The 21,875-nt window shown below is 37.2% G+C and overlaps 1 protein-coding gene across 10 annotated transcripts in view; it reads left to right on the forward strand.

Moving 5' to 3' along the window:
• The first annotated feature begins 413 nt into the window (after positions 1-413).
• Positions 414-21,875, forward strand: part of PPIP5K2 (diphosphoinositol pentakisphosphate kinase 2) — a 49,561-nt gene continuing 28,099 nt past the window's right edge. For 4 of the 10 annotated variants that reach the window (XM_085298769.1, XM_085298771.1, XM_085298774.1 and 1 more), the window contains exons 1-12: positions 415-510; positions 6,348-6,680; positions 9,370-9,770; positions 11,326-11,521; positions 12,247-12,337; positions 13,583-13,668; positions 14,906-15,060; positions 15,641-15,742; positions 17,981-18,142; positions 19,263-19,384; positions 20,701-20,802; positions 21,351-21,437. In XM_085298769.1, coding sequence (XP_085154895.1) covers positions 9,627-9,770; positions 11,326-11,521; positions 12,247-12,337; positions 13,583-13,668; positions 14,906-15,060; positions 15,641-15,742; positions 17,981-18,142; positions 19,263-19,384; positions 20,701-20,802; positions 21,351-21,437 — 1,247 coding nt within the window. In that variant the 5' untranslated portion in view covers positions 415-510; positions 6,348-6,680; positions 9,370-9,626. Of the gene's footprint in view, positions 511-3,496; positions 3,516-6,347; positions 6,681-9,369; positions 9,771-11,325; positions 11,522-12,246; positions 12,338-13,582; positions 13,669-14,905; positions 15,061-15,640; positions 15,743-17,980; positions 18,143-19,262; positions 19,385-20,700; positions 20,803-21,350; positions 21,438-21,875 lie in introns of those variants that run through there. The other 6 variants (XM_085298767.1, XM_085298770.1, XM_085298775.1 and 3 more) reach the window with 5 other exon arrangements.

Raw genomic sequence — 21,875 nt, forward strand, 5'->3', positions numbered from 1 at the left:
AGGCGGTTACTGCCGCGCGCCGCGCCGTTCCGCGCCGTTCCGCGCCGCGGGGGGTCCCGCTCCGCCCGGGTCGGGCGGATCGGCCGTTGCTGCTGGGCGCCGCGGGCTCCGTCGCGGGGCTGGGCGGCAGCGTGGGCAGAGCCCCGCTCCTCTTTGTTTGGCGAGCAGAGCGGGCACGTGCTGTTAGCAGGCGAGAACCTCCTGTAAAGCACCGCAGGCACGGCCAGCACGCGAAAATGCCTGGTCTTTCTTTTTATTTTTTTCCCCTGATTCTGTGATTTTTTTCTTTAAGCCCTGGATGCCCCACGCCGCGCGGGAGGCGGCCGCTGCTGCCCCGGCAGCGCCCAGGCCGCGCGGGGCACGGGCTTCGCGGCGCTCCTGCCCGGGCTGCGCGGCGGGCCCCGCGCTGGTGAAAACCGGCAGTAAATTCCACGTAAAATGACTTGAGGCCAGGGAGAGYGGTATTTGCTTGCAGTCAAGCTGGAGGAGAAAAGCAGCTGTAACACGAGAGTAAGTTGCGGAGAGRTGAAATGGGTGGTATATAGCAAGGGGGTCCCGTGTAATATTTCTGTCTGTTCTCACGCTGTTTTCCTGTACCTGGGAACTTCCCTCAGCATTGAGTCTTAGTACACTGCTTTCCTGACAGCCGTATTTTTGGCTAGTCATAGCTGTTGGTGTAGCTAGCTGCTCTGATCACAAAGCAGGAAGACTGGGGGAGCCTGGTATCACAACCACAGTGAAATAAGTGCTTTCCTCTTRCATCTAAGCCACTTGTATCTAGTGCTATCTAACCTGAAAAGCTACTCCTTATGCTTGTCCTTATTTAAAACTTCTGCAGCACACTGAACCGAAGTGCTGTTTCCCTTTGTCCATTTGAGCTGCTTGTCTATCTTCTCTAGATCCCTTTTCCCTTTTTTTTTTTTTCTTCCTCTGTAGTAAACTGGTAGCAGGCCAAGCCTTTTTTGTCTGGGGTATCAAATTCCTGAAGAGCTTTGCCTTTGCTTTAGTGGAAACAAGTGTGATTGTCTCCCGGCTATTTTAAATGAAGGGAGGCAGTTAAGCCTATCAGTTTCACCAAGTTTTAATCCAACCTATAACAAAACTATGTGTTTACATAACTGCTGTTATGTGAAASGTTTTTTAGTGAGGGAGTTGACTGATACATTATATCTCTTCTGTGTTTCACCTTTGAGAAATACAAGTTTTTGCACTGGTTGGCTTACCCTGCTTGGCTGGCACGTTTTGTGGACTACCATTCTGTCAGTTGTGGTTAGGATGGATGAGGTTTCTCAACACAGAGTGTGTTGGAAATTTGGTACAGAATTTTTGGCAACAACTTCCTCATCTTTGCAAAAACTCTTATCTCTGAAAAGTTAAAGTAACTAGTTCTACTGTCTGGAAGCATATAGAGAAGCTGTTCTGATGTTTTTGAAGTGGGAGCTTCTTTGAAGTGGGAGTTTAAAAGTTCAAAAATCAGCTGTCCCGAAACCTTTCAGACTTACCATTAATATAACCATCTTTCATGGCTGATGCATGTGATGTGCTTGACAAGATGTTTGAAAAATGTAACAGTTGTCTTTCAAGGCTAGACATTTCATTCATTCACAGTTTAAAAGGCATGTCTTCTCACTCTACAAAGCTGGCTTCCTAATGCAATCCTGGTTCACATTGCAGGTTACAGCTCTGAACTGCTAACATCCTGGACTCAGCTACTGTAGTATGGGAACCTTGCTTTAGGTGCACCAGTTAGGTAGCATGGTTTTGAGAAAATAATTCAGATCTCCGAAAAAAGATTTAGGCAACTGCAACTAGTTTGCTAGCTGAGCTACATAGTATTTCAAGAAATTTAAGTGCCCCTGTAAAGCGAATGCTGGTAAGATTGGTATTTCTGAAATTCCGTCTCTTTAGAGCTTTGACAAGATTTTACACGTTCAGTCCCTTCTGCTTTGGATTCAGAGCACTGAGCCCTTTCCTGTAAGCAGAAACTCAATGGMCCACCTTTGACAAAAACGAGTGGCATATGGGGAAGTGGAATTAGACCTCAGCAGTCTAGTGCTGAGAACACTTGACTGGAGCAGGATAAATATCATTTCTATTCCCTCCTGTCTCAGTGGTTTCAAGTCCTTCTTTTCTGTTCATCAGAAAAATATCCTAACCACCAAGCCAAAAAGAAGTGTGATAAAAGTACTTGTACTTTTACTTCAGCTTTACTGCTGAAGATGTAACAGTGCAAGAGTGATTTGGTTAGGAAAAATGTTTGATGCACTTCCTGGCAGGGAAGACTTCTCTCTCCTCTTCAAAATGTTTCATCAAGCCTTAGTAGAGCTCGGTGGAGTGAAAATGACAGATTAGTCTCAATTTCAGGATGGGTACTGCTATAGTTTTTCTGATGGACTAATGCGTAAAGTAATATATAAGAATGCTTTTGGAATACGACAAGATATTTGTTACATTCCTGAAAGAAAAAAATTAGCATGTTCACAGTTTTCATTAAACCTAGATTATGGCTTTTCATCTGATGGTCTGAAAGCCATATTTGGCTTGTAGGTGCAACTAAGTGGCTGACTAAAAACAAACAATAAAATACTTTTCAGCTTCTATTTTGTAGAATTTCTATTGTGTCACCTTTTTCTGGCTGATGATAGATCTTGCCCTATCCCATCTCCTATAATGACAGAGCAGGCAGAGCTAATAGAAGTGACACACTCAACTAGGAATCCAGATGGGGCAAAAATCTTTCTGTGAGGTATGGGAAAGGAAGATGGTAAAGGTGTGGCTGTCCCTGTGCAGGAGTGCAGAGCACGTTAGGGTGGTTGAAGCTCTTGCGTGACGATGACAGCTAAAGGCTTTTTGTGAGTTCAYGGTTCTTACCCAGACTGTTATGCCTCCAGACTTTGTATGTTTCAGTAATGGAAACTGCTATATCCATTTGTATTTTCTGTTTTGTGTGTTCTGTGATTTGCTCAGGGTATGGTCTTTAGCAGTTTCTGTGTCTACACATCCTTTCCTTCTTCTGCCTTCTCCATGTCCTATTGCTTTTCTCTTCCTGATCACATGTCAGACCCAAGGAAATGTCGTTACTGAACATGGGCCTTGTTTGTAGTTCAAGAGTCTGCATTTAAACCTGAATTATTACCAGATGTGTTGGGGGTCATCTTGGGGGCTGGGGATTTGGATTTTTTTCTTTTCTTTTTTAATTATTATGTATATGGGTAAAGCCCTTGGGTCCTTACACTTGGGGATTTTATATCAGAGCTTTGCAGCTCTGACACTTGCGCTTGTATCAGCTGCCTCAGCATTCAAACTCTGTGTTTTTGTTCTTCCTGTGTCCCTCTCGCTTCCCCCCCGCCTCCCCCGTGTTGTTTCTACATGAGCTGCAACCCAACAACCTGCCCTTCTGTGGCAGTCTGTTAGGCCAGCGGTCATGGTGCATAGTTGGGATTCTCGAACAGATAAAAACATCCATCAGCAATCGTGTGGCAGGCATCGGCGTTGCTGTGTTCAATAACTACCGGGTAGGGAGAAACTTTTCCATTTTCGGGCCTCTTAAATATTTCTCATCCCTGTACTTTAGATCAGAAACATGAATGTATTTTAAAAATACATTTTTCAAAGTATTTGAAAAAAATAGGGGAAAAAACAATTTCCAGGTTGCTTTAGAAGACTGTTTAGATTATGTCTGTTCAGACCATCTAACAGACTGCTTATTGCTTAATGAAAGTTTAGGTATAGTAGTTCTAAAAATAAGGTGTCAAAAGTTTTTTAATATCTCACTGAGACCACCTAAAAATTGTTATTAAAACCATTCAGTTTTTCACTCCTTAATTTGAATTGGAGGAAACTGAGAGTGGACTGATAGGAGTTTGAATAATCTACAGTGGTAAGAACTGAAACTTTAAAAGGGGCAGTTCTTGCAGGGGGAAGGGGACAGTGGGTTTTGGGGAGTTTTGTTTTTGGGGGGTTTTAAGTATGGAATCATATAACAGACAAGTGCCAGGTACACCTTTTTGTATAGTTATCTGTTTGTTTAAATCCCCAAATGTAAAGGGAACAAAGCTGTTTTGAGTTGTTTTGTTATAATGGCATTTCCCAAAGGGGTTTTCACATGTGGCTCCTGATTTGTAAATGTTCTGTGGGTGTTTAGTGTATGATATATGTTTTATTCTTGAGATTACAAATGAGAAACTATAGTTTTGGTCTATTACTTCTTATTAGAGTGCAGTAGAGGTAGTTTGCTCTTTTGGTAGCTATTCTTATACAAAAGAAGAGCTGGAGAAATGCTTGCTTTGTTTTACAAAAGTATTTTTATAAGTTTCATAACAGAGCTGTTAAAACTTTGAGCCCTTTATACATGACTGTTCAGATCATTTCTCCTGTGTTGAGCTGATTTATTGCTGACAGTTACTGGAATGCTAATCTTTATGATCTAAGTAAATATGGGAAATACCAAGCCTGGATTCCTGAGCTGCTGTAATGTGTGGAGTGGGGAAAGGAAAACTGTTTGAGGGAATATGTGTTTAACATTTCATAGGGACTGTTTTTTGGTTTGTGAAACCTCTTTAAGAATTTACTTTTGAAAGTAGAGAAGTGTTCTATTAGAAAAAGTCTATGGAGTACCCCTGAAGTGAGCACTGGACTTGAGCACTTACCAGGTTATGATTCAAGTACAGCCCTATATGTGTATTAGCATTAAATTTGTCTGTGTGTAATTTTGTGTATTCAGAATGTTACCTGGCTATATACCTTTTATGAGTAAGCAGTAATAATAGGAATCAGACTCAAGAACTTTTTCTTCTTTTTGCATTATGCTGTTTTTGTGACATCTAACTTCTCAGGGAAAAGCTGAGATTAGTAGATCTGCTCATTTTACATTCTTGAAATAAACCAATGTTTTCTTTAAGCAGTTTATTTTCTTTTCTTTTTTCCTTTCCCTTATCTTTTCTTTTTTGCCAAGATGTATAATATGGTGATCACAAATAGAAGGTTTTAGGACAGGCAGAACAAGCAGACCATACATTTGGTTGAAGGTTCTTTTAAAGAAACGACGCCGTTAAACTATGGTTTTCAAAAATAACAGATTTTTCATCTGTAAACTGTAAAACAGAACCCTTGCGTAACAGCTGAGGTTTAAAGGGAACATAATCTAATTGGTTTTACCTTGAAACGTTATTGCACAGGAGGAGATTGTTTCCTCGATCTTCTTGCTGTTACCTTGTTGGAAAGGGATCAGTGTATGTTCAACAGAAAGCTTTGGGTTTTGTCTTGCTTAGATTGCCGTCTTCTCTGGTTGAGGTATGTGTGTAATCTTTTGATCTTCGCTGTCTGATGAGGCTTGTGTTCATGCACTCGCTATGAGAGGATATAGCATAGAGCATCTTCACCTCTATTTTGCTGCTGCTGCTGCTCACTTCTTAATACAGAAAAGCGGGAGCTGGAAAGACTCTTCCTTGCTGCCTGTAGTAGCAAGATGGAATTCTGCTTAAAACACAGTGTGTTAAAAGCTTCTTCTGTCAGCATCGAAACACCACTGACAATACTTTCAGAGGAACTGAGACATCATTTGAGAAGAGAGCACCATCTTCTTGCTCTTTATCTTCAGATTTTTTTCCAAGTCTCTTTTCTTGGATCTTAACTCTTATCTATAAAAGCATTTACTCTGAAAATAAAGAATTTACTCATTTCTATCATGACATAGATTTATGCTATTGACAGTAGCTTATGGCATCTGATGTCTGAAGGACAAACTGGTAATGATCAGCTATCAGAATGCCAACTTATATGCAATTCAGCTAGCTGATGCAGTAGTAGCTTATAAGACTGCAAAAGGGTCAATATCTTTTCTCAATCCTTTACCTCTGATCTTATAAACTGAAAATTCTGGGGCCCATTTGCAATAGTAGGGAATAGCAATCTAGCAATTTATCTGTGTGGATAATTGTTTTATGAAATGAGTTCATCCCAGGATTTCCGTCACTGCATCCATAGTCCTTACCCTAGTTTTCTCTCCTTAGGAGAGAGTAAATTACAAAATAGCCATAATCCCATATCTGGTCAGCTCAGAAAATGTGTATATTCTGAGTTGGCATTGATGTGGCTATCATTAGATGTTTCTGAAAACTGTAGTTTTCTAATCTTAAGAGACCTCCCAAGCAGCAGCGGGAACCCTGCCAGATGTATCTTGCCAAGTTACATTTCCTGTGTCTCTGGGATAGGCTGAGGATGGTTTTCCAAGCAAAATATAGAAGTGTTTTCCTCACAGTCACAGTTTGTCTTTTCTTCTCTAGATTTATAAATGTATACTCTTACCAGTCTTCCTGCAGTAATACTGAATGCACATTCCTCCACAGGAGCTAGAGGGGCTCATCTGCAGCTGGAAAGTATGTGCTCATGAAGAGGATGCTTGCTCTTCAAACTGATGATATCTTGGGAGTATTGTCAACTGATCTAAGAAACTTCTGCAAAACAAATTTCCCTAGCAGTGTGTTAAGATAAGCATGTGCCTTGCAACTTGTTAGAAGGCACGAAAGCTACCACCTTCAGAGAGTGAACAGTGTGATAAATGTTATCACACTGAAAGAAAACAACCTGCTAACCACAAAGGTTATTTTCCACAAGTGAAGCTCCCCTCGACAGATCTGCTTGCCACCCGTAAGACCAGCAAACACTCTCAAGATTCTTGAGTGAGTACAGTGGAGAAACACTAAGCTTCAAATAGCCATGCTGATTTGTCCTGTTGGGGAATTACATTTGCCAGTCTGTCTTTGTCTGATTTGTGGAATATTTTTGCAGTTTTGTTAATTCTGAAATTCATTAAATACTGCTCTTAAGTACTTTCACTAGCTATACTGCTTAAGAACTGTTGTTCTGGAGTCGGACCAAAGATCAGTCTGGTCAATAGTAAAGTGTCTAGGGTAGAACATATGGCCTGTTCTCCCGATCACTCAAGAATAATCATTCATTTTGCAGCAGCTTGGGGACTTCAAGCGATGATATCATATCTGATATTTTCCACCGTCCATGAATTTACCTAAACACTTCTTGAACCCATACAAGTTTGTAGAATCAAAATCATCTGATTTTCCAAAACATAATTACATATATTGTGTGTTTGAGAGGGGAGGACTTCTTTTTGTCTCTTCCACCTGCTAGTCTTTGCCCTCAAGCACGATATTAGAAGAGGTAATGAACAGTTTTCCTTCTCCATTGCTGTTGATTTTGTAGATTTGTCATACCTCAGTTGTTTACCCTTTTCTTTACATTCTCTCTTTTTTCTAAAGAGGAAATGACAAATTCATGCTGTATGTGGTGCAATAGTGTACCACAATTTGTACCATAGCATTGCAGAGAGTTCGGCTTTTATTCTGTATTGTCTCACTTATTCTTAAGGAATAGCTGTAAATTATTGTGCTACGTCCTTCAGTTTCTCTTGACTGACTTGAAAATGATTTTTTTTATTGGTCTGGTGAGGAACTCACCTGACTGACATTGCTTTTAGATATGAGAGTATTTACAGAATTGGGGCAGGGGAGACAAGCTGTCTTGAGCTGCAAAACTTTATTTTCATTTTTCTTAAGCTTGAATCTAGTTCTTCAGACTCTGCCAACTTTTTTTTTAATCTTTAGTACTAATTAAAAATTCTGAATTAGTTGCCAATACACATTGGTAACTTCTACCTTGCAGAATCTTACCGAAGCAGGATTTGGACAGCTTGTTTTCTTCACACTTTCATAAATGAAATTCTCTCAATACCTAATTTCTAACTCTCGTGGGAGCAAAACAAATTGTTTGAAGTTTCATTTTGTCCTTGTTGCTTGAAACAAACAGCTGCAGTTTGACATGATAAGGGAAAGTAATTTTTACTAATGGGATTGAAACAGCAGGTATATAACAAATATGTTTAAGACTGGAATCCCCTGCTGTCACTCCAGAATTCCCGTGCGTCTGTTATTCAGACCTCATTTTTTATGAATCTGAAGCAGCTGTATTATTTATCCATGTGTCATTTATTGCCCTCTGACTTACGGCAGATCCTTTCTTGGGAACTTTTGCTGTTTGCCACCCTCTTTTACAGGTGGCTGAATGGCTGATTGCCATTGGAAATTTCCTATTGCTTCATTTGGTTTATAGAAGAGTCGAAGTTATTTTGGCAGATATTTAAAGACAAACTCAGTTCTGCTGAGACATCATTGTTCAGTGGCACTTACATAATAATCTGACTAATGAACAACCTAAGTGATTTTTGTTCTCGTCCCTTTAATTTAGATCATTTATGCATTACAGTAATTTCTTTCTCGTTGCTTAAAACCATTGCTCAAGAAGCAGTAGAGGCAAACGGCAGCAACCACACGACAGCTCAGTCCCTGAAGCTGCTGTGTGCCTGCGTTCCTTTAAGTGACTTTGGCCATCTCACTGAAACCAAGTGATCAGATTAACTTCTAAACAAATCACCTTTAAWAAAATTCCAAACAATAATAAGTTAAAATTAATAGTATAAAACCATGCACAATTTATAAAATAACACTTGTCTAGTAAATATAACAAGACTGAGCATCAAGTCTGGTTTTTTTATAGAGCATACTTGGCCAAGACTTTATTTTTGATATGACTTGTTAATATGTGTCCATTTCACTGGGACATTGAATGTTGATGCTTAGAAGTAGTTTTGATCAAAGGCAGCACTAATGGGTACCTCTGTAAATATTTTTTCAGTGTAAAAAATAAAGCAGCACTTCAGTAAATACACACACGACATCAAGTTGGCATACTTTTTGCTTTTAAACCAAAGTCTTGCTCTGTTTTTGAAGGAATTGTTTTCTTAAATAGCCTTAATGGTGGCTTTATATGATTTTTTTTCTCAGTTTTTTCTTTTATTAATTTTAGTTGTTTGCCGTTGCTCATTTTATCAGGAAACTGTAGAAGAAATAGCTGACAGAAATAGGGATTTAAATATCTCGAATCTAGAGAAGATTATTGTTCCTTTAACTTTGTATAAAAAATATCCTCTATGCTTTACCTTTCCTAAGTTGGAAAGAATGCATTTAATGCTTTTCTACTTTGCAGAGTAGTACTGGGTGTTTTAAAATGTCTGAGTAAGCAGTTTGAAATATCTTGAAATTACTTGCCCCAGGTCCAAACATACGTGTAGGAAAGTAGACTGTGTATAGTCTGCAGAGTTTTATTTCTGATGGTTTGCTTTGGATGCTGTGTCTTATATCAGAGGTATATTTATATCCAAATGTTTTTWATATATATATAATATATACATGTGTATATATGTTATGTATATCTAACTATCTATCTATCTATATATACATATATATGGAAGCTTTTTTATGTGCCTTTATCAAATTGTTTTGTGTTTGGTTTTAGGATAAAAAGTTGCCATATCATCTCAGGGAAACTGTAACCAGTGGCTGGTTTCTTGGAGCAACAACTCAAACCAATAATGGACAGCTGATACCTGTTAAACTGTGCCTGGGAGACAGCTTAATCACAGTAGCAAGACTGCAGAAGCAGCATCAAAGAGCAGGGGACTTTTGTGTTCCCGAGTCATTGGGAATATGCCCAGTATCTCAGCTGCTGAAGCGGCTGCAGCTTCTACCTAGATCTCTCCAGGCCTTGTAATCATGTCTGTTAGYGCAACAGAGAGCGATCCTCCTAGATTCTTCGTGGGTGGAGAAGATGGGGAGGAATTGCTGGACTCGGCCAGATCTGCAGATTACGATCACTTCTATGGCCATGCAGAGGAGGAGGAGGAGGAATATGACTCTGTATGTACTATAGGGGCATGTATGCACTGTGTATTTTCTAGTGTTATTTTACCTTTGAAATTGTATTAGCTCACATAGATCACTGTTTCAGTATTAGGCTTAAATCGGGAAATGTCTAATCATATTAAGATGGCGACCAGTCAGTTACATTTAGAAATGCGGCACATTTGAAAAGTAAGTTATAATATGTATACCTTGAACTTGGAAATAGAGGTACTTGACCTTAATACAGATTTTGGAGCAGTTCAAGTGGTTGTGCCAGCTTTGCAGACTTGATTTGGATTCTGGGATTGAATTTCAGGGGCATAAGCCTTATCAGGATAATCAGTAGCAAAAAATGGAGAGTTTACCTTTCGTATATATTGTCAACTGCTATGGAATTATCTTTGATTTTCAGCCTGAACAGACTCGTAAGATTTCTATTTTCGTCTTATAATCATCTTACTGTTGTTTCCGTGAGGATATGACATGTTTTTATTCTTTCCTTCTTTCTTATCTTTCTATAAAAAGTGCATGGGAAATTAATTGCAAGTTATACTCCAGTTTATTATACTTGTAGAATGCTGTGAATTGTATTTTAACACTGTACTTACCACTTCTTAGTTTAAGACTGAAACTCTTTTATCCTGCACCAGTCATGTTACGTCTGTTAAATTGTATCTTTTCTTCATCTTTTAGTCTGTAACTTTTCACTTCAGAGAATTATCAGACTAAGTTTTCATTGATTGCAAGCATGTCTAAAATTTAGATGAAAAGAAATGTTAATCAAACACTTGATCATGATTAATGAAAATGCAAACACCTACTACAAAATTAGCAGCTCAGACTGTTTAGTGCAATTAGTGTATTTTAACAAGAAAAAGTGACTGGCTGTGTTTTAAAAGAACAATAACTTAAAGGATCTTTGTGGAGTTCTTGTTTATTTTTAAACAGATGAACAGATTAGCTGTCACACCTAATACCATTGGGAAAAGTAAAATTTGTCTAAAGGCTTATAAAGTGAAAAAGGTTATTAACTGTACAGAAGAAGTGTGAAACTAGCTATACACAGAATAAGTCCAGAGTAATATTTTCCAATTGATTAGTTTTCATTATCATGATTCACTTGTTAATAATAGGTACTAAAATGAGAAGCCTTATGGCTAATATGTTTGGAAAAATTAAATTGTTTAAAAATGAATTGCTGCTTAATTTCACTTAAATCTCAGTGTAATTTCACTTAAATCACAGTGTGATTTCACTCTGGTGTGGCACTTCTGATTCAATTTTTGATCCTATATGTTTGTTGCTGATAGGATGCTCACAAAAATATTTTAAAGTAGTATAGTGCTGTTGAACAATTTATTTTTTTGAAGCATGTTTCATAAAGATGCAGGGTAAAATGCTGTCATACCACATTGTATTACTTGCTAGCAATTTACTACCTCTGATTTAATTTTAATTGTGTATGTGAATTTTAACAGAATATGTCTGCACTAGTATTATGCTGCTAAAACACTGCTGCATTTTGAGAAGACTTAGAAATTATAATAATTGCTTTTTTCCTCCTCATCAGCCACCAGAAAGACAAATTCTAGTTGGGATTTGTTCAATGGCTAAGAAATCTAAGTCCAAACCTATGAAAGAAATTCTTGAACGCCTCTCCATGTTTAAGTACATAACTGTTGTAATATTTGAAGAGGATGTTATTTTGAATGAGCCAGTAGAAAATTGGCCTTCATGTGACTGTCTCATTTCCTTTCATTCTAAAGGTAAATAATACTAAATTAAATTTTACTAATACTAAACTCAACAACTAAATATTTCTTCCAGTCTGGTGAATTCTTTTAATTATTTTTGCCTTTTGGTTGTCTTGGTTTTTCATAGGAAGCAGTACCCTTTTGTTTAATGTAGTACAACTGACTTTTAAAATGCAAGCTCTTAAAATGATGCTATTTTTATTGCGTGAGAAAGTCCTGTTCTGACATGACATTTAAAATAGCTGTTACATTAGTAAATATTTAGGATGCCAGTGGAATGGTAAGCACTGTTGCTCTAATATTAACTTGGACCAATAACTGCAAAAGCCTGCTGCTGTCTTAATGAGCGTGGTGGGTCTAGCTATATGTTCTTGCATCTTTGCTAATCTCAAGTTTTTTGTGGGACTATGCAGTGAACCAAAGGTGAGTGGGGTGACGTTAAAAATCACGTTTTTACGCAAAGGCAGCACAAACCCTAGTTCTAGCACTAGGGAATGTGGAGTGAGGAGGAGGGAATGGGAAATAGGACTACTGCTTCTTAGCAAGGTACACTGAAATTGGTTTACAGTTTCATGATTATATTAAGCACACATTTTGTATGTCTGTAGTCGAGGGAGGAATGTCCTCCCAAAGCCATATGTCTGGTTATACTCTAAAGTTTGAAGATAAAGATACCAGACTATTCACTAGCATTGTGTCCTGTGATTTTAATTTATATTCTTTAATAAACATTATAGGTTTTCCACTGGACAAAGCAGTTGCCTATGCAAAACTCAGGAATCCATTTGTAATCAATGACTTGAATATGCAGTATCACATACAGGACAGGTAAGTGATGATAAATACCTACCAAGAACAAACCACTTTTAAATGAAACTGTCAGAATCTGCTGGTATTGCACAACAACAGTTTCAATGTATTGTACAGCAATGTAAATTACAATGAATTTTGTTTTATTTATAATTTTCTGTGATGTGTGTTTAGGTGTGCCTTTTTTTTCCTTGACTGCTTACATATTGATGGATCGGAAGATTTACCCAGATAGAAATTTGGTAATACATTTGTCTAATGCCTAGCAAATAAAAAAACTTAAAGTCTGAAAATATGTATAGTATAGGTTCAGAACTCTGCAATCCTCTGTTGTCAAGCTCTAACATGAAGAGGCATAGCACTTGGTTAGCTATCATTATTCGTTAATCTAACTTTTGATATACATTTTATCACCTATTATTCATGTCATTTGGAACTGTGAAACTTAAATAATGAGATCCTGATGCCAGCTATGAAAATTTAGAGGAGAGTTTCTTGATGACTTGAAGTTGTCCTGAAACATTCAGTTTCTTGTAGAGTACTAATTTTACATTTTACAGGCATTGCATTTTGCAGTTGTATATGTTGAAAGAGGTTAGCAGCGTCAATTAAGATAGTTGCTAGTTTTGAAATGGGAAAAGCTTAATTGGAAGCATATCAAATTGTCTCTGAGATAAGGAAATAAAAGCACATTTGACTTTGGGGCCGTAACTGTTCTCTGCAACTGCAGAGCATATTTGTAGAATTCATGTGGCTTATGTAAGGGTTTTTCTGTGAACTGAAAACTTTTGAGGGTTGTTGAATGACCACATGATCTTTGAATACCAAAATGAATTTTCTTTCTGGGCTGTGAGCGTGCTTAGCAAATTATTAACAAGACAATAGTAAGCAAAATAAATGTTGGAACAGTGAACAGACTTGCTACAACTGCTATATGGTATGAACGTTTTCAGCCTGCCTTGTTAATCTCTTCTACTGAGAGACTTGTTCTGTGCAAATTGCTCTTGCACTGTGAGTATGGAGGGAAAGCACTGGTACTGCAAATGTAACTGTTCTGCTGATACTGATGAGATCACTGCAGAGGTACAGCTCTCCATCAAAAACCTTTTGAAGCATTGTATACACAAATAGAGTCTTACAGTATATATGTGTTCTTATGTAGTGTGGTTATGTAATTTCCTCTTCCCTTCCACGTGGGCTGGAAAATGCAAGCACTGTCAGGACCTGCAGTCTTACTGTGCAACTTCTGTTCCTTTTTTCTAGGAGAGAAGTATACAGTATTCTTAAAGCTGAAGGCATTTTACTTCCTCGTTATGCAGTTCTAAACCGTGATCCAAACAATCCCCAAGGTAAAAACTGATGACAAAAATATCAGCCATTGGCATCTTTTGATTTCTGTTGGAGAACAGTAAATTCATACTGGAAGACTGAACTTTGCTTCCTCGAGAATTAGTTCATTGGCTCAGAGATCAGTTTCTTCTCCAGTATTTAATTAAAGTATGTATATTAAAAGAGTGATTCTGAAGTCTGGGGTTAGAATTCTCTTGTAACTATCACTCAGACTGATATAGAAATATGCTACCAACCAAGGAAGGAGCGTTTGTGATTTGTCTTATGTTACTCATGGTAATTAATTATCTTGCTTAGTATAGTAGGGTTGGCAAAAAGAACTCAGGCTATTTATTGAATCCTTTCACTTTCAAATACAAGGAGCTATGTAAAGGAAATGTAGTCCAGAGAGATTCTGCAGATCTCCTCTGAATATCAGTTGCAATTGTATTTTTTTCTCTGCTTTAAAACAAACCTAAGAGCTTTTCCTACTAAAAATAAAACCTTATACAACTATAGGAAATTGCAATGACTGGTCAAGACATAAGAGTAAGAGATAAGAAACGATAAGGAAAACTGGAGCATTACAATGTTGTAGCTCTCAGGAGAGATGGAGAATTTTCGGTGAAAGTATGTATAACCTTGGGAAAAAAGGACTCATTTTATGCTACTTAWGTCAAATGAAAGCTGCTGCACCCAGCCAACCTGCAGTGAAGCGATTTCTGCTCCTATACACAGCAGTTACCTAATCCAATCACACGTTGTGAGAGAGTTTTCAGCTCATACTGCAGTACAACTTCAGTACTTTTGGCAAGTACTGTTGCATCTGGCCCCACATTCACTGTCTAGCTGTGATCACTCTGGTATTTCAGAGAAGGGCACTGAAAGAAAGAAACTAACAATCCTACCTCCTACCCTCAAAACATTTCCAAAAAGGAAAAAAAAACATCCCCACCCCCACGCCCCAAAAACCTATGCTCACATACAAGATTATGCATCTGTAGGGGATTATTTGCTCTCTCATTCTGCAGGAATCGGCTAAAATCCTGAAACATAGGATTAATATAATACCATTTAGACATGGTACAGCAAACATGTTCAGCAAATGATCATGAAGTCTTCGTGCAGTCAATAGCAAATCAGTCAACCAAAGGTTCACAGTAATCTTTATTTCAATGGCCAAAATCGCCTTTAATCTCTAATTAGTTTTTCCATGAATATATCATTGTATCTCTGTTGTTTGCACTGTTTCTTCAGAATGTAGTTTGATTGAAGGAGAAGATCATGTGGAAGTGAATGGGGAAATTTTCCAAAAGCCTTTTGTAGAAAAGCCAGTTAGTGCTGAGGACCACAATGTTTACATTTATTATCCAACATCTGCTGGAGGTGGAAGCCAGAGGCTCTTTCGGAAGGTGAGGATAGTGTAGTGAAAATACTGAAATTCTGTCATACTTAGTGGAAAATTAGTGAAATTAACTGTTGTGGAGTGGAATCAGCGTCCTAGTGTGAGAATGCAGAAGCAGATTCTGTAAGAAAGTTACATTTCTCCCTCCTTTCCCTCCCTCTCTTCCCCCCCCCCCCCCCCCCCAAAAAGAAAAAAAAAAAAAAGCTGCAGATGTCTAGCAGAGAATTGCAGAGTGAATTTGCCTTGTCTGTATGTTAGCTGAGACCTGCATCTTTGTTTTTGTCAYGTTTGGCCTATATAGGAGTGATACAGGTCAGAAAAATGAGTTTCAGGAAAAATTGTAAAATGAATTAAGACCCCTTCCTTTTATTAGATTGTCAGCTACTGCCTATTCTTGTAGATAAAAGAAGCATACACTATCAGTACGTATTTAGAATATCATACAGATCTTCTGAGAACTATCAAAAAACTACTTTGCTTAGGACAGAAAATAAGTGCTATCGATATGGATGTGATACTTTAAGGAGTTTTAAAAGTCTCTCAGACAGTAGCCTTTGAGTTTATTAATAGAAAAATATTTATTTCAGATTGGCAGCAGAAGCAGTGTATATTCCCCTGAAAGCAGTGTGAGAAAAACAGGCTCCTATATTTATGAGGAATTCATGCCTACAGATGGCACTGATGTGAAGGTATGACAACTATGCATTCTGATTTATATTTAGAACAATCAAGTGCTCTAAGAGTTTGTCAGCTTTAAAGATGAAAGTATATCCTTGTGTCAAGGATTAATTTTAATAAAGTTTTGGTACAGTTAAGTAGAGAACGTCACTCTTATTCTGGCAATACTTTGTGATTCAAAGTATCTTTGCTTATGTCGTTGTGATCAAGTACTCGGTGCTTATTACCTGTCTTTGTTTTTGAAATGTATTAGTGCCAAAACACCACATACTTTCGTATTTAAACAGATGCTACCTTGATATTTGGTCTGTAAGTTGCAAAGAAATCTGTACTTGAAATGTATTTTTATCAAATATTTTAATCTTATCATTAATCAACACTAGTTACTTACTTTTTCCAACTTCATATAATTTTAGTAATGCATTAAGCATACCTGTATATTATTTTCTATCTTCATTTACTTGAACAGATAAAAAAGATTAGGCATCATGACAGAGTGATAAAATACAGTAATAACAGAACGGGAATTCAGCCAGCCATCTATCAACATTACTTTCCTTTTCTTTGTGTCAGAGGACAATTTTAGGCCCATCACAAAACATGTCAAATAATTGTTTTACCACATGCATGGAAAATCACCGTACTTAGGCCAAGAGTGGAAGTCAGTCTGACATTTAGCATTCGGCTTCTTCCACTTGGAGATGCACGAAAGGAATGCTGTTTTTTATGTTTTCAGACAAATTCTGTGAACCGTATGCTTTGCATGGTTTTAGTGTGCAACATCATGCAGAACAGCTTTGCAGTAGGTTAACCTAAGGTTACAGAAGCCTGTCTAAAAGTTTTACAGTCTAGTTCCAAAAATAAAAGTTTCTAGTGAACTGAAGAGATGCAAATGACTTGGGTGGGTGGAGACTGCTTTGACTACTGTGGTAGTGTAGTTACTGAACAGCAACGGTGGACTTAAGCATCCTGAGTAAATGGTAGATTTTCTTCAAGTAAAAAGACTGAAGTCATCTTTGTATCAGGCAGCTTCACCCAACTTGCCCTCTTCCCCGAGTTGACCTGCTTTCAGGTGTTTCTGTCATCCATACTCTAATCTCGGCTTGCCAGTGGCTGAGATACCTCATTCATCAGTCAAGCAGGAAACAGGCAGTCAGATCTTGCAGGAGGTTGGTAATACCGCGTGCCATGCCTTACAGTAGCGTATAAGACATACTTGTCACCCCATCCCTTACCCATGATCTCCTGTAGGACTTTGCATCTGAGAACTCTTTGAAGAAGTGCAACTGCCTACAGTTGCTCCCTTAAATCTACTGRCAAAGATAAACCCACTAGAGAGAAGGCATGTCTAGTCTCATTAGACTTCCAAGTGAGTCAGTATTGCCTTATAGTCAACCACGCGTTGTTAAATTCAGCACATGGAAGGGGTGTTGTCAGCTTAGATTTTTAGCCTTGGAGAGGTTTCTGTGACTTAAGCCAGGTCCTTATTCCATCTGATAAAAACCAAGAAGGTATTAAGATAGTGTGAGAGCTCTTAACCATGGCTTTCCTCAGTCCTGTTTGAGAATAGATGGGATATTTGACAGTATTTACAATCACCTGTTTAGTTGAAGACTTTTTTTATCAAAAGAAAGTCTTACAGATTTGTTTTTAAGGAAAGTAACAGTAGCCCATTTCTTGAGAGCTTTTGGCAAATCTGTTTTATTAAAGGCTCCAGTGCTTTCAGTGAGTATTACCAGTTGAAATTCTAGCAGAGGAGATAGCATTCTGATTCTCTAAATCCCTTATCTTGTCACAATAAAACTGGGCAGATCATTTTTGTTCAATCTTGGCTAAAATATGAAAATATCTTTTAATAACAAGAATCACTTAGTCCTACAGTCAAATTTCAATAATCAAATAATCTCAAAACTTCTTTTTTTTTTAATTATTAAATTATCCAGGTTTTACAGATTACTCGGTTTAAAAATAAAACATTCATCTTCATTTAGCAACTTCTGTCTTATCCTATTCACTTGGGCTCTGGCTGTTTTCCCCTCCTGTTTCATCCTAAGGTGTCAGTAAATGGTTGGTATCCTCGGAACAGAGTGCCGTTGAGGAACTTACGTTAGAGCCATTTCATCAGTGATGAAAACGTGCTAGCATTTTTTGCATGGACTCTCAGAGTTGAGATAAATTTAGTAAGGTGCTTGTATTTGTATAATGTAACTTAATTACACTGAATCAAGAGTTCCTATTTTTTAATAAAGGTGTACACAGTAGGTCCAGACTATGCTCATGCTGAAGCCCGGAAGTCTCCAGCTCTGGATGGCAAGGTAGAACGAGATAGTGAAGGCAAAGAAGTGAGATACCCAGTCATCCTGAATGCAAGAGAGAAGTTAATTGCTTGGAAAGTATGCCTTGCTTTCAAGGTAAGCTGAATACTTTGCTATCTGATCAAACATTTAGTGCTAATTAATTGTTTACCACATGAAGCTTCCTTAGTGTTTGTGTGTACAGAGCCAGTAGTTATACTGCTGCAGAACTCCCAAAAAGAAGAGTTAAACTTCTGCATCTACATTTTGTTTAATCTGGAAGAATTCTTCCTTTACATTAAAAAGTTCTGGATGGGATGGTTTTATTGTGCGAGTTTCCTGTTACTATTGTGCTTTACCAGTCCGCAGCGTGTGCGTTTTATGCATCATACACATTGTTAATGGTTTCTAAGTTACGGAAACGCAACTGCAGTAGTCAAGTTTATGTAACTCTTCTTAAGTAGTATTTACATTGGGCCCAATTAATATAATTTGGTATTGACACAATTATTATTATTATTATTATTATTATTTTAAATCTTTGATTTCTATTTCTATGTAGTTTAAGGTACTTTAATTAGAACTTCACTCAATTTCTTAGCATCCCTTCTGCCTTCTTATTAAAAGGTTGCCTTTCAGTCTGTCATGTGTTACTTGCATGTAACTATGATGGTATTCAGGAGCTTGTAGGGTATGGACCAATACTTTTTAGATCTTCAAAGCCCACTTTGCTTGGTGATAATCTGTTAAAATAGCATTTTATCCTAAATTAACAATGTTAATATGTCAATGTCAAAATGACATCCTATCAAATTAAAATTTGGACAAAAACGTTTTTATTGGTGCTTTGCCTCTTCTTGCCTGCCACCCTCAAAAAGCAGCATCTAGAAAAAAATCTCTAAGAATGGGGAATTTGTAAGCCAATCATTGCATACACACTGAAGGCCTTGAGGATTAGGTTTGTGAACATGTGGGCTTGATCTGCAATATTGATACTGCTACAGATATGTAGGAAGCTTAAAGCAAAGTTAAAGTTGGGAGTGTAAAGCTAATAAATAGAAAAATGGTTGCATAAAGTGAGCAAACCTTATGTGGATCTGTCAAAAGGCATTAAGTATTAAATCTATTATATTTTTGTCTTTCTTTGACATAATAAAATATAATGAATATTTATAGTAAATAAACCTAAGGAAGATGATACCTGCCAGAAATGATTTGAACTTTTATTCTGAAACAGCAAACAGTTTGTGGCTTTGATTTATTGCGTGCTAATGGACAATCCTATGTCTGTGATGTGAATGGCTTCAGTTTTGTGAAGAACTCCATGAAATACTATGATGATTGTGCTAAGATACTTGGGTAAGAGTTTATTGACTTACTTCAGGCATTTTGCCTGTTCACTGGGCAAGCACCGCTGAGTGATTGTGTTTCCTGCTTTTTAATATATGCCCAAATCAGTGAACATTTTCCTTGATCTTATGCCAGTATATATTTTTATGCTTGTGTATTTCATAATGGTATATAAAAGCTGAGGTAGCATCAAGATACCCTGTCATGCTACCTTCAATCTGTTACACTGGGAGCAAAAAATGGGTAATAAGGGATTATGCAAAATTGGATACTGAACAGTGTGCCAGTGAAATGTTGCCCTCAAACTCAGTTGATCCCATTTTGGTCAGTTAAACTGGCTTTACAGTAAGATTGCACTGATGAGATACAGCAGGAGCTTGCTGCATTATCAAAAGATCTAGTATCTTATCTAAATGGTGAAAAAGAATTTATAACTAGATTGAAATTCTAGATAATAACAACTGTAGGCCTGTTGTTTTAGGTTACTTTTTGAGTTGGAACTCTCAGACAATTAGACTTCTCTTTATTCAAGTTGCTGTACATGTCATAATTTCTGAAAAAAGTTATCAATTTATTCCTTGTGCTAAAAGATAATACTTTGTAGTGTTAAGTCAACAGCAGACTTTTTTTCAGCTTTTTAGAAATTAATATTTGGAGTTGAGCTAATTTAAAATGCAGAATTTTAAGTACTCAGTATTATTACTTTGGTAATTTTAATCTCAAGTTCAATGTATTTGATGAAATACTTGGACAGTAGGACATTAACAAGGTTTTAAAAACGTATGTGGGCATAAAGTAATCATTTTGTAGTTAAGACCAGAGACTTTACATGTTATTCTAGTTTTTACTGTATAAACTTCTGAGAAATAAAATTACTGCTGAAAGTACCAATTAGTCTTTGATTAGAATGGCTTGCTGATTTTTCAGGGACTTTCAGTTAGATAATGAAGTCAGGAATCTGAACACTTAAATTAATCAGACCGAATCATGTCCTAGGAATTTTTCTAGGAATTGGAGTACATAGACTGCGGTTTCTTACAAATCCTGAGCAAGTGAGGGTTCTGTTGTTTCTATAGCAAATGTAATTAAGGATTGTAGTAGATTTAAATTTGTTGTTTTAGTAGTGTAATATACACAATTTAAAAAAAAAAAAAAATACATGTCCAGAGACTTAATGCCGCTGGTGTTCCACAACCAAGTTGATTAAAGGTGTATGCATATATCTATTTGTTTTGGAGTTTGTATCTGTTGTATAAACCTTGTTTAAACAGTCTTGTCTTTTTTCTTTTCTCTCCCCTCCCCTCCCCACTCCACTGCTCTTTTAGAAATATCATAATGAGAGAACTTGCTCCCCAGTTTCAAATTCCATGGTCGATTCCTTTGGAAGCTGAAGACATCCCTATTGTGCCAACGACCTCTGGAACAATGTAAGAGAGTAGGAGCTCTACCTGAGCTGTGTCAAGTCCTAATATAACTTTTGTGTGAATTTTTTTTTCTTTAAAAGGTGTGCCCTCTTTCGCCTATGAACACTTGTTTTGTGTGATGAAAACAAGGAAGGAATCACAATTGCTATGCCAGCAATCAGAGTTTCTGACCCTTAGTCAAGCTGAGTATAGAACAGCAGATTTTCAAGTGTAGCATCTTTTACGCATAGCTTCCTTCACTGCTAATCATTGTTCAGCACCAACTTAATATGCGCTTCTAATAAACATGCTCTTTCATTAAATAAACCTCAAAATTGTTGTTTTAAAAACTACTTAAAATAGATATTCTGTAGTTACCCAAGTCTTAAAATCAGTATTTTTTTATACTTTCCATCATTTTCAGTTAACCTTATATTCTTGCATATCCTTCCGTCACTTCTGTAGTTACATCAAATATAATTGTGTCAGCTGTCTTGATTCACAATGTTTTTAATAATAAGAAAAAAAAAAMCCTCGTACACTGAACTGAAGAAAAACTCTTAAAATTTCAGGATGGAGCTTAGATGTGTTATAGCTGTAATACGTCATGGGGACCGAACACCAAAACAAAAAATGAAAATGGAAGTAAAACATCAGAAGTAAGTTGAATTTTGAAAAAAWTTGGGTTTGTAACTTTAGAACCAAACTCATTTCATGGGTGTGTGGAAGTAATGCAATGAATTGAGCAGAAGTTTCATGCCTACAAGTTTGTTTTTGTTTTTTTCTTTTAAATCTAACCCATGTTATTCTAGGTAAATAACAAGCATGCACCTTTCTCTCTGACAAGACAGTCAAATTAATTGTGCAGACTTCATCCCATGTTGTGCCTTATAAACACTCCTGTTTAAGCCTGGTGAAAGTGCCTTTGTTTCTGGGTCTTTACTCAAAACATGATAGCAGAGAATATTTCTAGTTTGCCATGATGGTATGTCTTCTCTGGCTTTCTGTTTTTGTCGTACTGTTGTTCTTATATGAACTGTAATCTTACTGCACCAGTTTTTTGTCCTCTGCCATATGAGTATAAGGAATTTTTGGTA

Source organism: Rhea americana, unplaced genomic scaffold (assembly GCF_003343005.1).
Source record: "Rhea americana isolate MKP2758 unplaced genomic scaffold, rheAme1 scaffold_141, whole genome shotgun sequence".
NCBI classification, from domain to species: Eukaryota; Metazoa; Chordata; class Aves; order Rheiformes; family Rheidae; genus Rhea; species Rhea americana.